The 22,910-nt window shown below is 42.1% G+C and overlaps 1 protein-coding gene across 1 annotated transcript in view; it reads left to right on the top strand.

Annotated features, from left to right (window-relative positions):
- The window catches only part of SCN11A (sodium voltage-gated channel alpha subunit 11), a gene marked incomplete at its 3' end in the record, with an annotated part of 61,167 nt that overhangs the window by 15,763 nt on the left and 22,494 nt on the right, over positions 1-22,910 (top strand). The window contains exons 5-13 of the mRNA XM_008049429.1: positions 1,274-1,368; positions 5,356-5,535; positions 6,293-6,359; positions 12,149-12,290; positions 12,853-13,050; positions 13,919-14,092; positions 17,381-17,510; positions 18,613-18,851; positions 21,865-22,044. Coding sequence (XP_008047620.1) covers positions 1,274-1,368; positions 5,356-5,535; positions 6,293-6,359; positions 12,149-12,290; positions 12,853-13,050; positions 13,919-14,092; positions 17,381-17,510; positions 18,613-18,851; positions 21,865-22,044 — 1,405 coding nt within the window. The remainder of the gene's footprint in view (positions 1-1,273; positions 1,369-5,355; positions 5,536-6,292; positions 6,360-12,148; positions 12,291-12,852; positions 13,051-13,918; positions 14,093-17,380; positions 17,511-18,612; positions 18,852-21,864; positions 22,045-22,910) is intronic.

The raw sequence follows: 22,910 nt of genomic DNA, 5'->3' as shown, positions 1-22,910 counted from the left end.
TTTTTTAACTGAAGAGACTTGGGGTGGGACAGAAGCCCCTTTGCTTCCATCAGGGCTCTATGTGAGTGGTTGAGTGTGGCCTAATAATGCCTAGAGCTCTGAGTGCAGTACTGGCGAGTCCTGAACAGCATAGTGCAGCCAGTTGGCCAGAGGCCTCCTTGCACAAACCCATTTCCAGGTCTATACTTGTGCTCTCATTCCTTCAGCCATTTACTCACCAGTACCAGCCTTCTATGGACCAGGCTTTTTGCAAGATACAGAGGTTATGACAGTGAAAAAAAAAAAAGGACATGATTTTCAACCTCCTGGAGCTCACAACCCAGAGGGAAAGAGAGAGATATCCAACTAATGACTGTTATAATATGATGTGGCAAGTCCCAGGATAGGGACTTTGTATGTATTGGACTGTTAGAGCATGTGGGAGGAAACAAGCAGTCTAAAAAATCTTTGGCTACTTCAAGGTCACAAAGAGTTTTTCCCATGTTGACTTCTAGAAGTTTTATAGTTTGGGCTTTTATATTTAAGTTCATGGCCCATTTCGAGTTAATTACCATGTATGGCATGAGGTGAGGGTGGAATTTCTTCCTGAAGGAGAATAAACTGATTTGGCATCTGAAAGATGAAATGGAGTCAGAAAAAAAAAAAGTGAGAAAGCAAAGGCTATTGCCAGTACAAGAATACACCTAATATTCCTTAATGTGTGCCAGGCATTGTGTTCAGCACCTTGCATGTATTTTCCTATTACTATTGACGAAAGCCCTTGGAGATATGTGCTATTAATTTCAGAGTTTTACACTTGAGGTTTAATGGTTGCATGCTCTTAGTTATTGAAAAGTGGTATAGCACAGTGGTTGAGAGTATGGGCTCTGGAGCCAGAGTGCCTGGGTTCACATGTAGACTTGGCCATGTAGTTGCTGAGAGACTTTTGCAAAGTGCATGGGGCCTGGAACTTGGCAGCCAGTAAATAAACATCGAGAGGATGTCTACTCTCCATGGATGTAGCCACAACTGCACGAACTATTTCAAGGAATACTCACTTGTGTCCACATATGAAGATGAGCTGAGAACAGCCTCCTGTGCTGTTCATGTTTCATTGCACTGGACAGTGACATTGCCAGATCCTGCAGTGAAGATGGGCCTGGGAAGGTGAGGACGCAAATTTCACCTGGGTGGACCAGGCCTCAGGCTGTGTTTACTTGTAGCCTTTGGGGAAATGTGCATTGCAGCTGCAGGGCTAAGCAAGCCCAGACTTCTTCTGTGCTTTGTCTTGTAGGATTGTGTCCTATCTTCCAAAAGTCAACATCAATCTGCTGTCCTTGAGAACCTTCCGAGTGTTCAGAGCTTTGAAAGCAATCTCAGTAGTTTCAGGTAAGTCACACTCTAACTTTCAATACTCACTCTTTGCTATAGGGACCCCCCTCCCCACACTGCCAGGCATGGTGGCTCATGCCTATAATCCCAGCACTTTGGGTGGCTGAGGTAAGAGGATTGCCTGAGCCCACAGGTTCGAGACCAGCCTGGAGAACTTAGTGAGACCTCTCTACATTAAATCAAGAAAAATTAGTGGGGCATGATGGCGCACGTCAGTAGTTCCAGCTACTTGGAAGGCTGAGGTGTAAGGATCACCTGAGCCCAGCAGATCGAGGCTGTGGTGGTCATTAGCACGTCACTGCACTCCAGCCTGGGCAACAGAGTGGGACTCCGACTCAAAAAATAATAAAGTAAATATATAAATAAATTTTTTCAAAATGTCATTATGTAAAGCAGAGACAAACAAGCCCTGCTTTACACATTTATTTAATAACGCAACCAATAATTATTGTGTACTTAGTTTGTCCAGGAACTGTGCTAGCTTCTTGTGATCTATCAGTAAGAAAACAAAGACCCCTGGCTTCATGGAGTTTACCTGCTAGAGTGGAGGTCAAGGAGACAGAAACGAAGCAATAACTATAATAAATAAGTGAATTCTGCAGCATGTGAGAAAGTGCTATGTAAATGGAAAACAAAAAGTAAACACCAGAGGGCTTTAGGAAGTCACAGGGACTAGGAGAAGTAGGTTGCAGTCTGAAACAGAGTCATCGGGGTGGGTGTCATTGAGGTGAGAGAAGAACAAAGATTTGAAGGTGGTGAGAAAGTGACACAGCAGATGTATGGGAAAGAGTGTCCTAAGCACAGGGAACTGCCAGCATAGAGACTAAGGAACAGCGCAGAAGGGCAGGAGGATGGGGCTGGAGTGGAGGGAGTGAGGGGCCAGCTGTGGAAAGGGGCTCACAGAAGTGAAGAGGAGGCTTGTAGGCAGAGGGAGGACTTGGGCTTTGCTTTAAGAAACCGGAGGCTATGTGTGGAAAACAGAATGTAGGGGAGTGATGGGAGAAGCAGGAGGACCAGGTGGGAGGTGTGGTGGTTATTACGGAAATGCACCGCTCCCTTCTCCTGCTACAGAGAGCATAGCAGACTAATGGTTTCAGTTGCCACTCCTCTGGATTCACTGCTGCATTCATGCTCATGCCAAGATCAAGCTTGCCCTGCATGGCCGGGGTGCTAGTGCTGGCCCATTCCTGAAGAATATGGGGCTCCTCTAATGGGAAACTATGGCTCATGGGCTCCCTGGCCAACTGGCTGAGACTTCCAGTTGAACTGCAGTTGGGGTTCTATCCAATCCTGCTTCCTTGCCTCTCTCCTTTCTCCAATGTCAGACCTGCATCACAGTCTGAAGCCTCTCCTTGCCCGCTCTTTCCTCCTATCCTTCATCTTTCATAGGCATTCCCTGTCCTTCCCTTCAACAAATCTCTTACACATTTGATCCTAGAATGTCTGCTTTTCAAAACCCAACCTGACACAAGAGACCATAATCCAAATAAGAGATGGTAGTGCTCTCCAATGACCTGGTGCTATGGCATTGGTGGTCAGATTCTGTATCAATTTGAAGGCAGAAATTATAGGACTTCTTTCTTTTTTTTTTTTTTTTTTTTTGAGTTGGAGTCTCACTCTGTCGCCCAGACTGGAGTACGGTGGCTGCTCCCGGCCACCGCAGCCTCGAACTGCTGGGCTCTGGTGATCCTTCCACCTCAGCCTTTCAAATAGCCAGAATTACAGGCATGCGCTACCACACCCGGCTGATTTTTTGATTTATTGTAGAGACGAGGTCTTGCTGCCCAGGCGGGTCTCGAACCCACGGGCTCAGGCAATCCACTCACCTCAGCCTCCCAAAGGCGCGGGATTACAGGCTGAGCCACCGAGCCTGGCTAGGATTTCTTGATAGGTTGATTGTATACATGGTGTGAGCAAACTTAGGATGACTCCTAGGTTTTTGGCTTGAGTGACCGGAAAAATGGAATTGTCTCTAACAGACAGAGTAGGATATGAGAAGTGCAGGCCATGGAGGTCAGATTATGAGCTGGCTTTGGACATGTTGTGTTTGAGATGGCTGTCAAACAACCAAGAGAAAGAATCCTGCAGGCAATTAGATGTATGAGTCTGAGCTTCCAGAGAGCAGTCTGAGCTGGAGATACCATGTAGGGAATTATGGACCTAGAGATGGTATATAAAGTCATAGAATCTGGTGAAGTCACCAAGGGAATGAGCATGGATGGGAACAGAAGAGGACCAAGACCTGAGCCTAGGGCTTGGCAGCATCATTAGGGAGGAAAAGGAGGTGAGACCAGCAAAGGAGATGAGGAGGAACCACCAGCAAAGTAGGAGGGAAACCAACAATGTTCTCCTGGGAGCCAGGAGAGGAAGGTACTCTAGCCTGGGAATCAGGATGATGCCAAGGGTGGATTGTGAATATGAACTCCAGCTTATGAAAAATTAAAATATTATGGCATACTCTTCTCCTCTCTTTCCTTTTTCCTCTTTCTTCTTTAGTGAAACAAACAAAAATTACATTTAAAAATCTTCCCTTTCCAGGGAACTTTCCCCTCCTTCCCTTTCCTTCTATTCTCTTCTATCAGTAGCTTTGGCAAACTATGAAAAGTCATGGGAACTATTTGCTTGTGCCAATTATATAGACTTAAACGAAACCATCTTGCCCCAATACCCAAACTCTAGGCAATTTGAATCCTTTCAACAGAGGCACTGGGCTATTTTTTGAAACTCAAGAAAAGCAATTGTATAGTGATAAAGAAACTGACAGTCAGAGGACACTTCATGTAGAATTTGTCTCTCCTTCTTCCTTTCTTCCTCTCTTGCAAGTAGGATCTGTTTCCAGTTATATTTAGGAGTTGTCTGTGTGAGTTGAGTTCCTTGTATTTAATATGGGCAAACCTAGGAGTCATCCTAAGTTTGCTCACACCATGTATACAATCGATCTATCAAGAAAACCTACATGCAGGCAGTCATTTTGCAGGTTAGTATCTCCTTCACTCATATAAATTTCTTGCTTTGGAGAAGACTCCTGTTATAGATTAAAATCTGGCTTTAAAACCTCTTGATGAGGTTGTAGTAATCTCTGATTTGCCTTCAACTGGTGATATAGTGAGTGTCCCAGCTTGGCCTCCAGACCCTCTCACTGGCCTCACAACCTCCCACTGGATACTGCCATGTGCACTCACCTCCCCCACCTTCAATCTCAACATTCATGGTCTATACTGATCAGTTGAAATTTTGTCACTATCTCACATATTGGAATTCACATCTGGGAGTTTATCTCTCCAGCTGTCTTGAGAGCAAAGACAGTGTCTCAATAGATTACTGGAGCTGATTTGTTCTTTTTCCATCCCGTGACATTATGTTGGTAGCTTGAAATCTACAATGAGAGGGAATCAGGATCTATGCTAGAGAAATCAGCAAATAAGAAAACCTGTAAATGGAACAAATCAGAGCCCTCCTCAACCCCTGTTTGAAGAGCCAGTTTTAAACATCCACTAGCATACCACAAGATTATGGCCTTCTTATTGTGTAACTTTGGCAGCCTGACAGTGTGCTAACGACATGGTAGGTGCTTAGTAAATATTTCTTGAATGGATGAATAAAAAGAAAAACATCCTACTATAACTGGTAATCTGAGGTTCTTTTTTCCCACCAGCACAGCCACATTATTTGGATCTAGAAGGAGTTCCTTCTATAACCCTCTCGTCTTCCAATTTAGCTATGTCTCATGGCACCTCATACCTTGATGGTGGATTGTCAGAGACAAGCATAGGGTAGCAGCAGTTCAGAGACAAGCATAGGGTAGAGGTGAAGAAGTCAAATCCCAGATCAGTTGATTGCTTTGTGACACACAGCCTCTAAGGCACAGAGTTGGAGCAAGAACTCAAGGCAGCAGAATCCTAGGCTAGGCCGGTTTCCTATTCCAGCCTCCAAGACCTTAGTTGAGGGGGCCAGGCTTCTCCCCAGACCTGTCCTCCTCCTTAGGTCTGAAGGTCATTGTCGGAGCCCTGCTGCGCTCTGTGAAGAAGCTTGTCAACGTGATGATCCTGACCCTCTTTTGCCTCAGCATCTTTGCCCTGATAGGTCAGCAACTCTTCATGGGGAGTCTGAACCAGAAATGTATCAGGAAAGACTGTGAAAATATCAGCAATATTGAAGCTCATGGTAAGTACCCTGCCTTTCGCTCCTTGGTTTTTGTGTGGTTAACTTTTTTTACTCATCTGCTCTCATACTGCTTGCATGCTTGCATTACAGAGTCTCTCTGTAATGGAGGGGACTTTGTTCATTCAGGTGTTCATGTAGGCAGATGCGTTTTTCAGTAGACTGCCTCATTCTTTAGGTTTCTCTGGAGAAGGAAAATCCCAAAACCACATCCACAACAACAGTTCTATGTTCTTCCATCCTTTGCCATTCAGATCTCAGTCTACTTCTTTGTAGTGTTTTGCAGATGCGTTCAGAATGCCTGGATTTGGCCAAAGGGAACCAGAAGCTTCCTAGGCCCTTCCCCATGTGTTTTCTTTAATGACACCACGACACCACTTCTTTTAGTGGCCAACCTCTCCACAGTGAGGTCCACCTTACACCTATTTCATGTGTCCTAAATCTCATGTGACTCTCCATGTCTGTCATGGACTGAGTCTGCGTCCGGCTTCCCCCAAGGATAGCCTCCAGTTCAATATTATGTACTGAGGGGCAAGGCGCCGTAACGATGTCACCTCTTCCTCCTCCCATTTTTCCTTCCTTTCTTCTTTCCCTCCCTTGCTCCTTCCTGAGGGCTTAGGCCCCTACTCCTCTCTGGAAATCCACTTTGATCATTTTAGAGGACTCAGAACAATCTGTTTCCAAGCATAATCTGGCATATTTGTTATTCTCTTTCCTTTCAATGTTTTTAAAATCTGAATTTATGACTCTTTCCTCTCAGACAGTTGCTTTGAAAAGAAAGGAAATTCCACTGAATTCAAAATGTGTGGCCCCTGGATGGGTATCAGGTAAGAGATTTATACTCTCCATTTCCCTCCCGAGTAGAGCACCTCTAGATGTGTTAGAGTGATGTAGCAAATAGTCTTCATCTAATGACTGTCAGAAGCAATGATGATAGCTCTCACCCAGTTTCAATAATTTTTTGAGTCTAAGTGGGTTTAGACTTGTATTATTAAATTAAAGATTATTTACAAATGCTTTGAGTAGCTTTTCCCCTAGTTGTGTTAATTGGTAGCTTATAAGACAGTACTGAAAACTTAGAATATTTCAACTTTTAGAGTGACTATTTTAAGGCTTTCAAAGGTGAGAAGAGATGTTATGACTAAGAGCCCTAGGAGGCCCTTGTTTCCTGTTCAGATGCATTTCCCTGATGCAAGACTGTCTGAGCATGTTTCTTCTCTTGGTGTCTGCTGACCACCACTGCCTCCAGTTGCACATGCATTTATACATATCACCCCAACAGCTGATAGACCTCTGGCCCTCTTGGACAACCCTTCCTTCTTCCAGGATATCAGTGCTTTCTGTGGTGAAAGATTCAATTCACTGAAGATTTATTGAGTGTATTTCAAATTAAGATAATGTATGAGGCACTCTGATGAAATAGATTCCATTCACTCTTCAATAACAAAGAGATATCAGAAACCTACAGTGTGCTGATTTCTGAGTAAGGCCCAAGGAATGCAATTATGAACAAGGCAGCTCTGCACTTTTAAAATTGATGTCTTCCAGGAAAGACAGATGTAGAGAAAATACCTTTGTGCATTGCATAAGGATGTTTAGGTCGATGACAGACCACATATATGATGGTGGTTTTATAAGATTATAATGCCATACTTTTAGTGTCTTTCTTTGTGTACGTTTATATACACAAATGCCATTGTGTTCCAGTTGCCTACAGTAACATACTGTACAGGTTTGTACACTAGAAGTAACAAGCTATACCATACAGCCTAGATATGTAGTAGGCTGCACCATCTAGGTTTGTGGAAGTGCACTCTGATGTTTGCACAACCATGAAATTATCTAATGACATATTTCTTTTTTTTTTTTTTTTTTTGGTTGGAGTCTCACCCTGTCGCCCAGACTGGAGTGCAGTGGCACGCTCCCGGCTACCGCAACCTCGACCTGCTGGGCTCCAGCGATCCTTCCGCCTCAGCCTTCCAAGTAGCTGGAACTATGGGCGCGTGCTACCATGCCCGGCTAATTTTTTTTTTGCTTTATTGTAGAGATGAGGTCTCGCCAAGTTGCCCAGGTGGGTCTCGAACCCACGGGCTCAGGCAATTCACTCACCTCAGCCTCCCAAAGTGTGGGATTACAGGCTGAGCCACCGAGCCCTGCCATGACATATTTCTTGGAACATATCCCAATCATTATGTGACACATGGCAACTAGAAAGTATGATAAGTATTATCAGGGAGACATGCAAGTGCTGAGAGTTGTGATCCTCTTTGTAGAATTAGGGAAGGCTTCTCTCATTTCACTTGCAAGACTCTATAGGTGTTAATATAATATGAGGTTTACCAAGTTCTCTAGAATGATCCTCGATAGGACACATTGCACCCACATCTTAAAGGGGGTCCAACAGCTGCTGTATACAGTGCTTCTTTGACCCCTCACCCTCACAGGCAGGTATGATTACTATAAGCAAAATCCAAGATGAGATTATTACCTGGACATGTAGAATCAGCTGCCTTGGTTTCCACTTGGTCTTTATGGTGTTCAATCTCTACATTTATGTGCCAGGCATAGCTCTCTCAGTCAAGGAACAATATAAAAGCCCAGCAGTTTTATGGTAAACCAGCTCCTAGTACATGGCATTCCATATTGATCATGATAACCTAGAAGTTTCCAAGGAGATGGCACTCTGAGAAGACAGGTCTGAGATCATCTTCCTAGGCATGTGTCTGTTTGTTCAGGGCCCAGGCTAGTTTTCACCCTTTGCTCACTGCTTCCTTCCCAGTGGACTAATTGACCAGAGATTACACCCAGCTCTGAAGTATGAGTCAACGGTTCCAGACGATGAGGAAATAGAGCAAACAGTTTCAGACAGTAGGTACAGCAAGGGGTGAAGCCCTCAGGACAGAAGAGCATGTCGGGAGTGGCAAGAATCCCAGCTTGTTGGACAGAGGGGCAGGAGAAGAGGTGGGAGGGAGACAGGAGCCACCCACGCAGGACCTGGCAGCCCATCTGTGCTGATGATTTTGATCTTGGACACAAAGCAAGCAGGAGATGTGGAAAATCTTAATGCAGGAAAATGACCTGAGCAGATTGGATTTTTTTTTCAAAGCCACTATAACTGCTGTGTAGAGAATGGATGAATAGAGGAGATCAAGAAACCACTTATGAGACTGTGTTAATGCAGGCAGAAATCATGAAGCTGTACAGTGGTGATGAAGAGAGATGTGTGGATGAATTCCAAAGACATTTAGGAGATAGAGAATACCAGTCTTGTAGATTAAAGAGGCATGTTAGCATGTGTTTGTGTGTACAAAGGCACGTGTAAGAGAGTGGTAGGAATTACAGAGGAGAGAAAATTGTTATAGATGTTTCTCGGTTCCGGTGTGAGTAAATGATGATGAGAACACTGAATGAGTGGCTTAATTATTCATATAAGTCGATGGAAAGGTATATCCAGATAGAAAGGTATATTCAGAGAGGAGGAAATTGGACAAAAACAGTCTTATATTTTGAATGATGATCAGGAAATGAAGGAGATCAAATATAGTAGGTCCATCTTCAACAGGACCTTGGAAGATAGAGGGCACTGGGGTGTCACTAAATTTCCACCAGGCCTAGTGGGAGAGAGGGTATACCCTCTTCTTTAGTCACCCTAAAGCAAAACCCATCAACCACGAAGTGCTACTGCTGACCAAGCAAATCCCGAGCTTGTCAGAACCTCCAATTCATGTCACTGAACAGCCCAGGTTCACCGGGCATCTAAAGAAAGTCTTTGATATAAAGGAGGTCATGATAAAGCAACAGAAAAAGTGGCCACAGAAAAAACAAGAATTCCAAGAACCAAAAAGGTTTTTAAAAACTTTAAATAGTATCCTCAGTGAAATTAAAAGAAATGCCATATCTAGAAAACCAAAAATAGTTTATCATGAGATCTGACAATTAAGTTTGCAAATTTATCCTAGAAAAAGTGATATATATCTTATTGCTGAATATCACTACAGTCACCTTTGAAGTACTCTCCTAGGGAAGCTATGCACCGATGCCGTGCCTAGTTCACCTGACAAAGCAATTTTGGAACTCTTTTTTCTGGAATGACCATCTGAACTGTCATCATGAGAATGTCAGAGTCTGAATTAGAGCAAAGAACAGTTTCTTGTTAAGCTTGGCAAGAGTGAAAGTGAAATCAGAGACATGTTAGTCCAAGTTTACGAAGATAATGCCATGAAGAAAATGGCAGTGTATAAACGGATTCAATATTTTTCTGAGGAGAGAGAAAGCATCACTGATGAAGAGGTTAGGATAGTCAGTACCGAGTAAAACTGACAAAAGCATTGCAAAAATTTGTCGAAATGTGCATCAAAATCATCAGCTAACTATAAGAAGCACAGCAGACCAAATAAACATCGATGGAGAAACAGAAAAATCTTAACAGAAAAACTTGATATGAGAAAAATTTATGCAAAAAATGGTCCCAAAGGAGCTCTTGCATCATGACAATGCACCAGCTCACACAGCACTGTCTGTGAGGGAGTTTTTAGCCAGTAAACAAATAACTGTATTGGAACACCCTCCCTACTCACCTAATTTGGCCCCCAGTGACTTTTTTCTTTAGCCAAAGACAAAGGAAATATCAAAAGGAAGACATTTTGATGACATTCAGTACATCAAGGGTAATACAACAACAACTCTGTTGGCCATTCCAGAAAAAGAGTTCCAAAATTGTTTTGACAGGTATACTAGACATTAACATTGGTGTATAGCTTCCCAAGGGGTGTACTTTGAAAGTGATCACAGTGATCAATTCACCAATGAGGTATGTAGAACTTTTTCTAGGAGAAGTTCACAAACTTACTTGGCAGACTTCATACATAAAAAATAACAGCCAGAAAACAAGATTTAATAGAGATGATATATGATTGCAAAAAAAAATCAATAATAGAACTAAAAGATAAAGTTGAGAAAATAGCCCAGAAAGTAGGAACAAAAGACAGAAACAGAAAATATGAGGATAAATATAAATACAAAAGTCCTCATTTTTGACTAAGTAGGAATTCCAGAAATAGAGCATAGAAAAAACAAAAGGAAGAAAATGAGTGAAGAAATTATATGGAGAATTTCCCTGGGACTAAGGATGCAAGTCCCTCAGTGCTCCCAAATGTGCTCAACACGGTGAATGAAAAAGGGCTGTGCCAAGTGCATTATCGTGGCATTTCAGAACTTTGGGGGAGGGCATACCTTAAAACTAAAGGGGAATAAAAGGTCACTCACAAAGGAACAAAAATCAAAGTGGCACAAGAATTCTTAATAGCTGAGCAGTGCCTTCACATTTCTAAAGAAAAATTATTTTCAACACAGAATTCTATTTCTGGCCAAAGTATCAATTGATTATAAATGTGGAATAAATACATATTCATATATGCAAAGATGATTCGATCTTATTAAGAAGCTATTTGAGAGGTGCTCCAGAAAAATAAGGGAGTAAAACCCGGAAAGGGCAACATGCAGAAGCCAGGAAAACCTGGGAACGCCATTGACACAGGTCACAATATTTTTCTGTGAAGGCTGATACAGGTAGCAATGAAGAGTGGTATGGGGTGTTAGAAAGCCAGCCTTCATCTACCACAATGGGAAATTAACCAAGAAGGACTACAATTGACAAATCAAATATTGATATAAGCACTAATTGGAGATATGGATGTAACAGAGTTAAAAGTTATAGAATGTGGGGTGTATAAATGACAGTTAATGAATGACACAATTGATTTCATTTTGAACTTTTTGGTGCATGCAATTTTAAAAACATATGTATGTATCACTTTAATTAAATTGCTATATTTATTAACAATGAAGAAAGTACATATCCTTAGCATATCCTATAGGCACACCCAATGATGTGTGCTTTGATAATATGGGCAGAAACCTATGTTCAAAGATATTAATTGCCCAGATGTTTATTAGAGTAAAGGACTTTTCATCACTGAAATCTAAATGTTCATCATCAGTTGATCAATTAAATGAATCATTGGACTATAGACATGGAATGAGATAGCTCCCTGTATGCTGATATGGAAAGACCTCTAAGCTATATTGTTGTTATGGATATTATGTATTCAAAACTGGGATTTTGTGGATATTATACATCCATTAAAAAAGCAGGTGCAAGAGAGTGCTCAAGATATGCTCCGGTTTGTGTATTATAAAAGATGTATACATATACATGTGCTTCTATATTTGTAGGAAACTACTGGAAAATTACAAAGTTAACTGTTGCCTCTAGGAAGTAGGCTCAAGAGACTGGGGAGAGAGGGTAACATGTATTCATTGTATGTGCTTTTTTATTGTTAATTGTTCACTGTGCCACTGCGCTTGATTTTTCAATGAAAAGCTTGTTCATATGAATTGATTAATCAATTCATTGGAAGAGTCAATGGCATCCACATTAAGGAGTGGGCTGGGAGGCTTGTCAGACAGGGGGATGGCCACTCTATAAAAACCTCCTTCCTCTAGGGCTTTCTTTTGGGGGCCCACAGCCTTCTAAAGAACCACATCATTGGGGTAAAGGGAAGCTGCGCTGTGGGGTGTGTAATTCTTTCTCTGTTCCTTTGTTTCTGGTATCTAGAGCCTGTTCCAGCGAATTTAAATGCAACCACACCACAATTAATCCTGACTATGGTTACACGAATTTTGACAACTTTGGCTGGTCTTTTCTTGCCATGTTCCGGCTTATGACCCAAGATTCCTGGGAGAAACTTTATCAACAGGTCATCTATTTATAGTCTCTCTTTTTCCTTCCTCCCTCCCCCTATATCTGTCATGCATCTATCTGCCATTTATTTACAGCTTACCAACTATCTTCCACTTTTGTCATCTTTAACAACTATATTGTTAAATTCTGCTTTTGAAATTGTGTTAGAAACTACAAGACAATTGTAAAAGTAATATTTTAAAAAGGAGTGCAAAACACTTCTCTTCCTAGAAATATCACTCCTCTTCAGAGTCTCTACTGCTTGAAGTTTCACCACTCACACTACCTCTCTCTCGTCTTTTTTATTTTAAAAAGGCAAATACTTTTGAAAATGTCATAGATATTGAGGTCACTGAAACTTCTGTGTGAAGGTGTGGATGGCAACTCTGCACTGAGAGACAGGGCATCAGGATTCCCTGGGGGACTGGGAAGGCTGTGGACGGATGCTGTGGTCAGCTGAACCAACCAGTGTTGGGGGGAGCACAATTATTTGCTACTGTGTAATCTTTGTTTGAGGTGATAACCACTGGTCTGTGGAAGAAGGCTTCAGATTTAAGCACATGCTCTGTCCTTTGCAGACCCTGCTCACTGCTGGGCTCTACTCAGTCTTCTTCTTCATACTGGTCATCTTCCTGGGCTCTTTCTATCTGATTAACTTAACCCTGGCTGTCGTCACCATGGCTTATGAGGAACAGAACAAGAATGTAGCTGCAGAAACAGAGGCCAAGGAAAAGATGTTTCAGGAAGCCCAGCAGCTATTAAAGGAGGAGAAAGAGGTAGAAACATGACATCAGATGGTGAGATCTGTTTGGGGAAAGGGAAGGAAGACCCCAGAGGTAATGTGGCCTGAGGCCTGGTCTCAGCACTTACTCTACTAGTGCTTTGCTGAGAATTTAAGCTCCCTGCAGATGGGCTATGCTGCTATCTCTCACAAAGTTGTCCAGACTCTGGGCTCTTGAGAACAGAGACCACTAGGTCTTGATGTTTTTGTACCTTCTGAAGCCTGGACCTTCTAGGATATGCCCCAAAATTACTGGCTACAGGGTACAGCTTATGTGTATGTAAATTCAGGCTCTTTGGAGGCTTTCTTGTGGAACTCAGGAGATGTTTGTATTCAGGGCCTTTGCTTGAGGTAGGTTCTAGAACAACAACCATAATCATCTCTCCCTACCTGAATCCCTGTCATTTTTACAGGCCATTCTAATAGTTTCCCTGGAATCTCTACACTCTTCCATCTCAGTTCTAAGATTTTCAGGGTGGGGACCATGTTTTATATTCCTTTTCATTCTCTACAGAAATTTGCCAAAAAGATGCCTATCACAAGGGCTTAATATCTACATCATCAAGCATAAACATTTATTGAGTGCCTCACACATGCTATCCATTTTGCTAAGGGCCAGTGACACAGAGGTATGAAAGAGTCATCGCTGCCTTTGATGGCTGCAATCTCTCTGCAAAAAATAGAACATGTCCCTTAGATACATAATGATAGAGCTAGCATATTCCAACCAGATGATGAGCAATCTAAATGGCACAATGCTACCAAAAAAGAGGAGAGTTCCACCAGTCTGAGGCCAGGGTCATTTGCAGTGTTTTATGAGGAGATATAATCTGTTTGTTAATTGCTTTTGTTCGCTTTCTAAGGCTCTGGTTGCCATGGGAATTGACAGAAGTTCACTTACTTCTCTTGAAGCATCATCTTTTTCCCCAAAAAAGAGAAAGCTCTTTGGAAATAAGAAAAGAACATCTTTCTTTTTGAGAGAGTCTGGGAAAGACCAGGCTCCAGGATCAGATTCTGAAGAAGATTCAAAAAAAAAGGTAAGTCTAGTCCAGGGGATTAATAATACCATAGTGCTGTCCTGGGGGACAGGTCTAGTTGCCAATCTCATTGAAAGGATTCACTTATTCATTTACTTGTTTATCTATTCATCCATTTGCACATGCTTTCTTACATCCATGTGTCTATTCAATTACCCACTTACTTATAAGCATCTATTTAAAGTGTTTACAGTGTTTTCTATCTGCTTGGTACTATAGTAGGTACCGGAGATCCATGGTTTATATTCCACAGAGTTTACAACTAATGAGGAAGACACACAAATAAGGAATCAGTTACTATTCAGTGTGATGATTGACATGATGATTGCTGTGGGAAAACAGGGGAGGAGCAATGTGTTAGTGTGGGTTCCCTCTGAAGCACACCCAAGGACATTAGAGTGCAAGCAGATTATTAGGAAGTGATTCCAAACACCAAGAAGGAAGGGAAAAAATGATACATGGAAGGGAAGGTGGCCAGTGAAGATGATTAGCAAGCCAGTTACCATGGAAGCCAGGCAGTTGAAGTTTAATACATCTGGAGTGAGGGCATTAGAATATATATATATATATATATATGATTGCTGAAGTCTGGAGGCAATGCTTGCCCGGCATTTATGACTTGTGGTGCACTAGGGCAGAGGGGATTTGGGTCACCAAAGAAAGCCCTCAAGGAAGGCCCAAGGACATATGAATGGGAAAACCAACAATATCTGCTTCAGATAGCCAGTCCAGACTTGGTGGGGACTGGGGGAAAAGCAGTGGTTCAGAAAACGGTTCCCAGAAGAAGTAGCATCTGTGTTGAAAGGATGAATTCACTAGGCAGAAGGAAGAATTGAGCATTACCAGCACTGAGAACAGCATGTAAGAAGGCCTAGAAACAAAGGCAAGCAAGAGAATGTTAGAAAACTTACAAGTGTGTGTGAACACACACGTGTGTGTGTGTGTGTGTGTGTGTGTGTGTGTGTTAGTTATGAGGCTACAGGAAGGTGGGTGGCACAGGCTATAATATTCAGATGTGGGTGATCACAAAAGGCCTTGAAAGCCAAGCTAAAGAGTTTGCCCTTTGCACTGAGGAACAAGGGGTGAGCAGCACTGAAAAGTTTTGCACAAAAGAGAAATGGGACCAGATTTACATTTTTGAAATCTCAGATGCATTGAGTAGAGGAGATTGGAGTAGGGCAAGACTGGAGATAACCAATGAAGAGTTTGTTGCAGTAACCCAAGTAAGATGTGGCAATGGGTTAAACCAGGGTTTGGACAGTGAGGATGAAGAGAGATTAATGGTGGTCTGCAGAAGATAAAATTTGGCAGTTGAATGTTGGGTGGGAAGGATAACTGGTTTCTGCTGTGGGTAGCTGACTTGATAGAGGGTAATTTACTGAGACAGGAAAGGAACACATTTTGGGGATAGGAAAGATGGCAAGTTCAGTTTTGGATGTGCCAACTTTGAGGTGTCTATGGGACATCCAAGCAGGCATGTTGAATAGGTAGAGTGATGGGCAGAAATGAAGCTGTGGGGGAATGGACTGTAGAAAAAGTTATTGTTGAGCTGGGCTCGGTGGCTCAGCCTGTAATCTCATGCTTTGGGAGGCTGAAGTGAGTGGATTGCCTGAGCCCGCGGGTTCGAGACCCGCCTGGGCAACTTGGCAAGACCTCATCTCTACAATATATCAAAAACTAGCCGGGCGTGGTAGCATGCACCTATAGTTCCAGCTCCTTGGAAGGCTGAGGTGGAAGGATCGCTGGAGCCCAGCAGGTCGAGGCTGCAGTGGCTGGAAGCGGCCACTGCACTACAGTCTGGGCAACAGAGTGAGACTCCAACTCAAAAAAAAAAAAAAGAAAAAGTTATTGTTGTCACTAAGGTGACAGATGTTCAGACATTTTAATTGTCAAGAGAAAAGTCAGAAGACAGGATGCTGAGGATACAGGCCAGGGAAAGACGACAGAGCTACTTTCTTGAGACAGAAATAGAGAGATGAAGTGGGTAGGAGGTAGGCGTGCATGCCTGATCATAGGGTAGGGAAAGGGAGTCCAGGGGCTTTGCAGAATTAGACAGAAGGATCCCATCCACTACTATAATCAGTCCTCTGCTGTGGTGATAGGGGCAGACTTCGTGGTTTAGAGACTTCTTTGCTGTCAGATGACTGCATAATGAAGAGACTGCAAATATTTCTTTTGATATTTTTAAAGTTTTTCCTCATTTCACAGGACTCCAGACACTTAATATAAAATGTTTTTTCTCTTTTACGAGAATAGGGAATAGCTATAGAAAGACTACCAGATTAGCTTATTCCAAAGGAATAGTTCCCTCTGGGGCCCTGGTTGGTCAGAACCTTTTGGGAAATAGCCATTATGGATAACTGAGTTTTCTGGATAGCTGGAGATTCGGGTCCTTTCATCTCCAGTGACTTTAGAATAGTAAATAAAGTGAGAGTCAACAAGCTCATGGGAATAGCCTGAGATCATGCTTGAGTTTGGTAAGTCAAATTTGTGCTATTCAGTTAGACTGGTTTTTCTTTGTTACCAACTGTTTTTAAATCAGTTTAGATAGTTGTTTAAGGCACTTCGCTATCTGTCCCCAGTCTACCTTCTAAATTTATAACCTGCTTCTGCCCCTTGCAAACATTGTTTTCAAATTGGACTTTGTTTTTATACCCTGAGCCATTGCTCACTCATTTTTGGAAATTTTTTTTGCTCTCTGTTGACAATGAATAAAACACAGAGAACATAAAATATCTACGAAGCAGGATTCTAGAAATGCACATGCATGTCTGGGCGCAATGACTCAGCCTATAATCCCAGCACTTTGGGAGGCCGAGGTGAGAGGGTTGCCTGAGCCCATGGGTTCAAGACCAGCCTGGGCAACTTGACAAGACCTCATCTCTACAATAAATAAAAAAAATCAAACAGGCATGGCAGCACATGCTTGTAGATCCAGTTACTTGGAAGGCTGAGGTGGAAGGATTGCCTGAGCCTAGCAGTTTGACACTGGGGTTGGCCAGGAGTGTGCCACTGCACTCCAGTCTGGGCAACGGAGTGAGACTCCAACTCAAAAAAAAAAAAAAAATGCACATGCATGAGAAATATAGATGGCTAAACCATATTTCTCTTTTCTCTACTAAATGTGAAATTTAAAAACAGCATTTGGCATACTGTGAAGATGAGGTGAGTCAATCTATAAAAAATGTTGAACACCTTCACTGCTTGTGGCACTGAAATCAAGTAGTTTGTGGTTTTAAGCAGAAGCAGTTCCTGCCTTTAGAAGGTCCACTATTCCTTCTCTTACAGCCACATCTCCTTGAGCAAACTAAACGACTGTCCCAGAATCTGTCAATGGATCACTTTGATGAGCACAGAGATCCCTTCCAAAGGCAGAGGGCACTGAGTGCTGTCAGCATCCTCACCATCACCATGCAGGGTAAGTTCCGCCTTCCAGACCAAGGAAAAGCCTGGCTTCAACAATGTCCTCCCATTCTCCCTCTCCCCAGTCCCCCAGATGCCCTCTGAAAAGGAGACTATTTTGGAACCAACATACTGTGTAGTCCTGCAAAGAGTGATTCATGTCTCTTTGGAGCATGTAATCAAAGTGACTTGCAAGAAGTGAGCCTTCCCTGTGGGCCACCTCTGAGCTGGTACTTGAGTAGTGATGGGAGCTGGCTAGACTTGGGATCAGACTTCAGACCAAATGATAAACAGGGTCTCACAACCAGGCCAGGCAGTCACAGTGGATCTGAGTGACAAAAATAGTCAGCCAAAGAAAAGAAGACTTAGAAGTCTCCAGGAGGTAGCAAGTTTTCATTCTTATCAAAGTTAAAGTCAGAAATCTGCATGGGCAATTGAAGACCTGTGTAGACAGGATTAACATCAGATTAACATCAGATAACATGGCCCCAGCTAAGGAGATGGTGTTCAGGGACAGGATTAAGTCTCTGCCAAGGTAGGATCAAATGGGTTCCTTAGTACCTTTGAGCCAATATTATCACCTCATTTGTTCCTGAAATGGTGCCAGGGAAAGCAAGGGGGCAGTTGCTTTATGTCCTAAGCTCAACAAGCTTATAGAGTTTCTTTTATTATTTCAGTGCTTTCAGATGCCCCTGCCTGACTATCTAGCCTTCCCCTAAGCCCCGATCACCCCTGTGCCTCTGTTACAGCTGTATCTATGATCTGTCTTGAGTGGACATAGCTTAGACCTGAATCTTGGACTCTCTCATGGGTTCATAGCCAGCCGGTGTTGATTTCCACATCTATTTTTCTAACTATGCTGTTTAGTTCCTAAATGCTCAATAATATTGTAGAGTCTTGATGTACTTAACTATATATCATGGTAGTTGTATGTGGTCATTGACTTCTGCACTGTGATTGGTGGAAAAACCTGTCTAGCTATACAAGTCAGTACTCTTCTCAACTGATCATGTGATGCAAGAGACCCTGGGGAAGAGGGAGGAAAGAATTCATTTAGGCAAAGAGCAGCCAGACTGGTTCAGAGCTAACTCCTCAACCACTCTTTTGTTCTTCTCCAGAACAAGAAAAATCACAGGAGCCTTGTCTCCCTTGTGGGGAAAAGCTGTTATCCAAGTATCTCGTGTGGGACTGTAGCCCCCAGTGGCTATGCATTAAGAAGGTCCTGAGAACCGTGATGACCGACCCCTTTATTGAGCTGGCCATCACCATCTGCATCATAATCAACACTATCTTCTTGGCCATGGAGCATCACAGAATGCAACCCTTTTTTGAAACTATGTTGAATACAGGGAATTTGGTAACTTCAGCCTGTTAAAAATATATTTTAAAACACGTCAAACCTTAATTTATAACTCTTTTAAAATCTAAATATTCTTTGAGTGGCCTAACCTAACCTAAGTTTCTGGTCCCCTAAAGTAGAGCAGAAGGAAAAGATGACATTGTGATTTTATTTTGACCCAGCTCATTTCAGTAATTTTCCATGGGCCCCATGATGGCCCTCTGGTATGTCCATGTGTCCCTTATCCAATGGTAAGTGAGAAGCAAGCAGACATCCTCAAAGATCAGCTATATGAGACAATCAGGAAATCTCCACCATATCCAGAGACCCATGGTAACGACTACCAGGGTTCCCAGTGATATCAATGATATCATTTTCATTAAAAAAAAATTGCGGCTGTCCTTACTAGTTTTTTTCTCCTTAGAAAGATGATTCAGCTGTGGAAGGTTCACTTTCCTGGGAGCGGTTGTGGGGAGCCATCAGGGTTGGTGGAGGGGTGGGTCTCCAGACTTGAACCTGCTTCAATATATTTCTCATTGGATGGATCTAGTCTCTGTTAAACTGGGATGACAAAATAGGGAAGCAGATTTTTTCAGGACTGTTCATTTTAATTCATGGTTACTGTAGCAGGCATTTTTCTCAAGGGAAGATTCATCCCTCAAATATCAGAAACAACAAATAATTGCCCCCTGTATGTTTTACCCTAATTAGTTAATGAGTTAATGGGCTAAAACATCTTACCAGAGTACCTAGCCTTTTCTTCTTAACATTTTGTTTTATTTTTCTAATTTAAAAAAATTAATTCATGCTTATTTTGTTTTTTTAAATGAGGAAAAATATTAAAAAGGGAACTACAAAGAAGAAATTAATTTCCCATAATCCTACTAGCAAAGATGATCACCTTTAGCATTGCAGAAAATTTTCACGCAATATTTATATATGTTTCTATGCTGCATTTTTGTTTGTTGTTTTTTTTCTTTTCTTTTGAGGGGAGTTGTTTGTGATTTCTTTGTGCATGCATTTTTTTGTTTTGTTTGTTACATCGATGAGAACCTAATGTACATATTGAATCAGGAGTTGGTTCACAAAGCTGCTGCTGTGCATCAAGTTAAGGATGGTGTGGAACTGGAAAGAGGTATCTGTCACCCTTAGTTCCATGCTCCTCCCACGAGGAGCAGGAATACAGCGGGGCTGTAGTATGAGACCAGGGTGGCTCTCCTAACAGGCAGTCTGCATTTAAGTTCCTGTCTCCATGCTGCCTTTGAGATAAATGCCTTGTGGATGTAAATGGGTGAGACTCGATTCCATGCTGCATGATAGACCTAACACAGAGTCAGTTCCTCCTAACAGGTAGAGATCTTCTGGGCTCTGTACCAACTTATTCAGCTATTACCTGCTGAGGTATCCCAGAAATAGTCTGTCAGTATTGTTTCATCTGGAGGTAGAATGCTGTGTCTGCAGGGGTATGGTTACTGCCTCAGAGCTGGCAGACTCTTCTTTTTAGCACCCCCTGGTGGAATGGAGTTATTGGATACGTTCTGGAGATTACCCAAAGAACTCAGAGCCATCTCCTAGAAAGGGCTTCCCAGTTGCAAAATTGATGGTCTGTTATCACTTCATCTGCTGGTCCAAATAAGAAAAGCCTGAAGGAGCAAGAGGAGAAGGAATGAGTCAAAAGAGGTGGAGATCACCATGCAATTATCTGGACAGGCACTACCGTATGCTTTTAGGTACTGGTGGTGACATTGAACAGGAGTAGACAGCAATGATTAAAGGGGAAATATGGAGATAAGCTTGAATTTTCCTTGCCACCCTTGATTTCTTTTTATTTGTCTGTCCTGGGTTTTTCTTTGCCTATCCTTTTATTTTTAACTTGTGCCATTTTATTTTAGGCATGTTTTTCATAAGTAGTAAATCATGGAATTATTTATTAAAACTGATAATCCATTACTTTTAATAATGGGATTTAATCATTTATAGGGTTTTTTTAACCCCAGAACTGTAGTGCATAGTCATAACTAGCATTTTTAAAGGTTTAACATTTTTAATATTACCTTGTTATTTTTGATATCCTTACATTTTTCATTTGTGTATTTATGTGTGCATGTATGTGATAGAGAATGGGCTATTTGCTGCAAAGAAATTATTTGCTTTGTTTTCTGCAAAGATCTGGAAGATAGATATAGTTTTAAATTTGGCTGCTACTTACAACATTTTCACAAATTTCGTAAGTTTGTATTTATATTCTTGACAAAGACAAAGACAAAAACTATTTTTGCCCATGGACAACACAAAATTTAGCACTTTTTTGTAATTCTTGCCCCTCCTTTTTATTCTTTGATATTTTATTCTGGAATTATGAGCCCTGCATTCTGGTTGACTTTTTAGGATTATATTCTGATCCACTAACCCTCCTTTCAACTGTATCCAATTTAGGGCTTATCCTGCATATTGACTTGCTCAAAGACATTTTTCTGTGCCTGGCAATGTTTTAAAATTCTCTGCTATAGACCTCTTTTTTGTTTTTTAGTTTTTTTCTGATCAATGTGTTGTGATTGCGTGGTCAGGTGAGCTCCTCCTGGATTCTGGTTTGTAGAGGATATTTATCCTTAGTTTTCGGGGCTGCTGTGCATCCTCCCTCTCCTCCCATTTGAAGTTTTAATTGGTATTTTACAGAAAATTCAGAGGAGGAATTGCCTGACGCTTCCTATCCCCCTGCTGTCAACCAAGAGGCCAGTTTTGCCTTCTTTCCAACAGAACAGGAAATACTTTTCATTTTCCATCCTGATGTCTTGAGCTTGGTAACACTGGGCTGGGTCCCATGGAGAGGAATGGGGAGACATGGAAAGACATAATGAGGCTCATGGTACAGCAGTAAAAGCTTCTATTGCATGGACTTTAGAGTACAGTATTTTAACCGTGAGAGTACTTTTAATTTTTGTGATCTCCATAGTTCCCTCGGACTGTTCTTAAAAGTGTGTCTCCAAGGAGAGGAAGCTTCCTTCTCTCATTTTTCTTTGTTTCACTCTAGGTTTTCACTGGCATTTTTATAGCAGAGATGTGCCTAAAAATCATTGCACTTGATCCCTACCACTACTTTCGCCGAGGCTGGAACATTTTTGACAGCATTGTTGCTCTTCTGAGCTTTGCAGATGTACTGTACAGTATATTTGAAAAAAAAAGCTGGCCATTCTTGCGTTCCTTCAGAGTGGTAAGGCACTTTCTTTTATTGCATAACTTAGCTGCCCAGATTGAAAAGAGTCTTGAGCGAGTTCAATAGCTATCTTGGATGAAATTTAATTCATCTTATCTTAATCCCAGAACCAAAACTTTACCTCTCCTCCTCCTGCCCAGATCTTTAATAGCCTTGGGAGTGCCAGGATATTTTTCTCAGCTGAACTCTCAATCCTTACCACTCCCCCTCACCCCCTCCCTACCACCATCAAGATGACCCTTTAGGCAACTCAGTGGAAAATTGTTTCTCCCGGTTCAAGACTTTGCCCCTTGCTTATTTATGATCCCTCCAATACACTCTTCTCTCATGGAGCTCCAAGGCCAGTATCTTCATGTTGGGCTCATCAAGCGTGGTTAAGACTACAAAGCCCAGGAGAAGGATGAGTGCTGCTCAAGATGCTGTCCCACAATGAGGTCCCCTCTCACTCCTGCAATGTCACACTCCTGTTCTGTAGTCTTTGCCCTCTATCCACCAGTTTGGAGGTATCCTGGCATGAGGAAAGGTACAAAAATTAGGGAACTCACTGTCTTCAAGGAGTTTAAAGCACAGGGCCAGACTGGGCCAGAAATGACCACAGTGCACAGCAGAGTGTGACAGAGCTCAGGAGAGGTATATATGGGTTAAAAAAAAAAAACTACAGAGAAAAACTAGAGAAAAGACATCTGAGAACGGAGCTGGAAAGCCTCCAAGGTAAACTTTTGTTCTCTAAGATATTTACCTTTGATTTAGGGCGGGGGGTGTTTTCTAAGTCTAAAGAGTAAGACACTTGATTCAGTTACCTAAGTGTACATTTTATACTTTTTATACTTGGGATATGGAAGGAGGTTACACTGCTCAAAATC

The sequence above is a fragment of the Carlito syrichta genome, unplaced genomic scaffold (assembly GCF_000164805.1).
Source record: "Carlito syrichta isolate Samal-C Ts95f unplaced genomic scaffold, Tarsius_syrichta-2.0.1 Scaffold135600, whole genome shotgun sequence".
NCBI classification, from domain to species: Eukaryota; Metazoa; Chordata; class Mammalia; order Primates; family Tarsiidae; genus Carlito; species Carlito syrichta.
The sequence above is the reverse complement of the archived record's forward strand: the minus strand, read 5'-3'. Positions and strand labels throughout refer to the sequence as shown.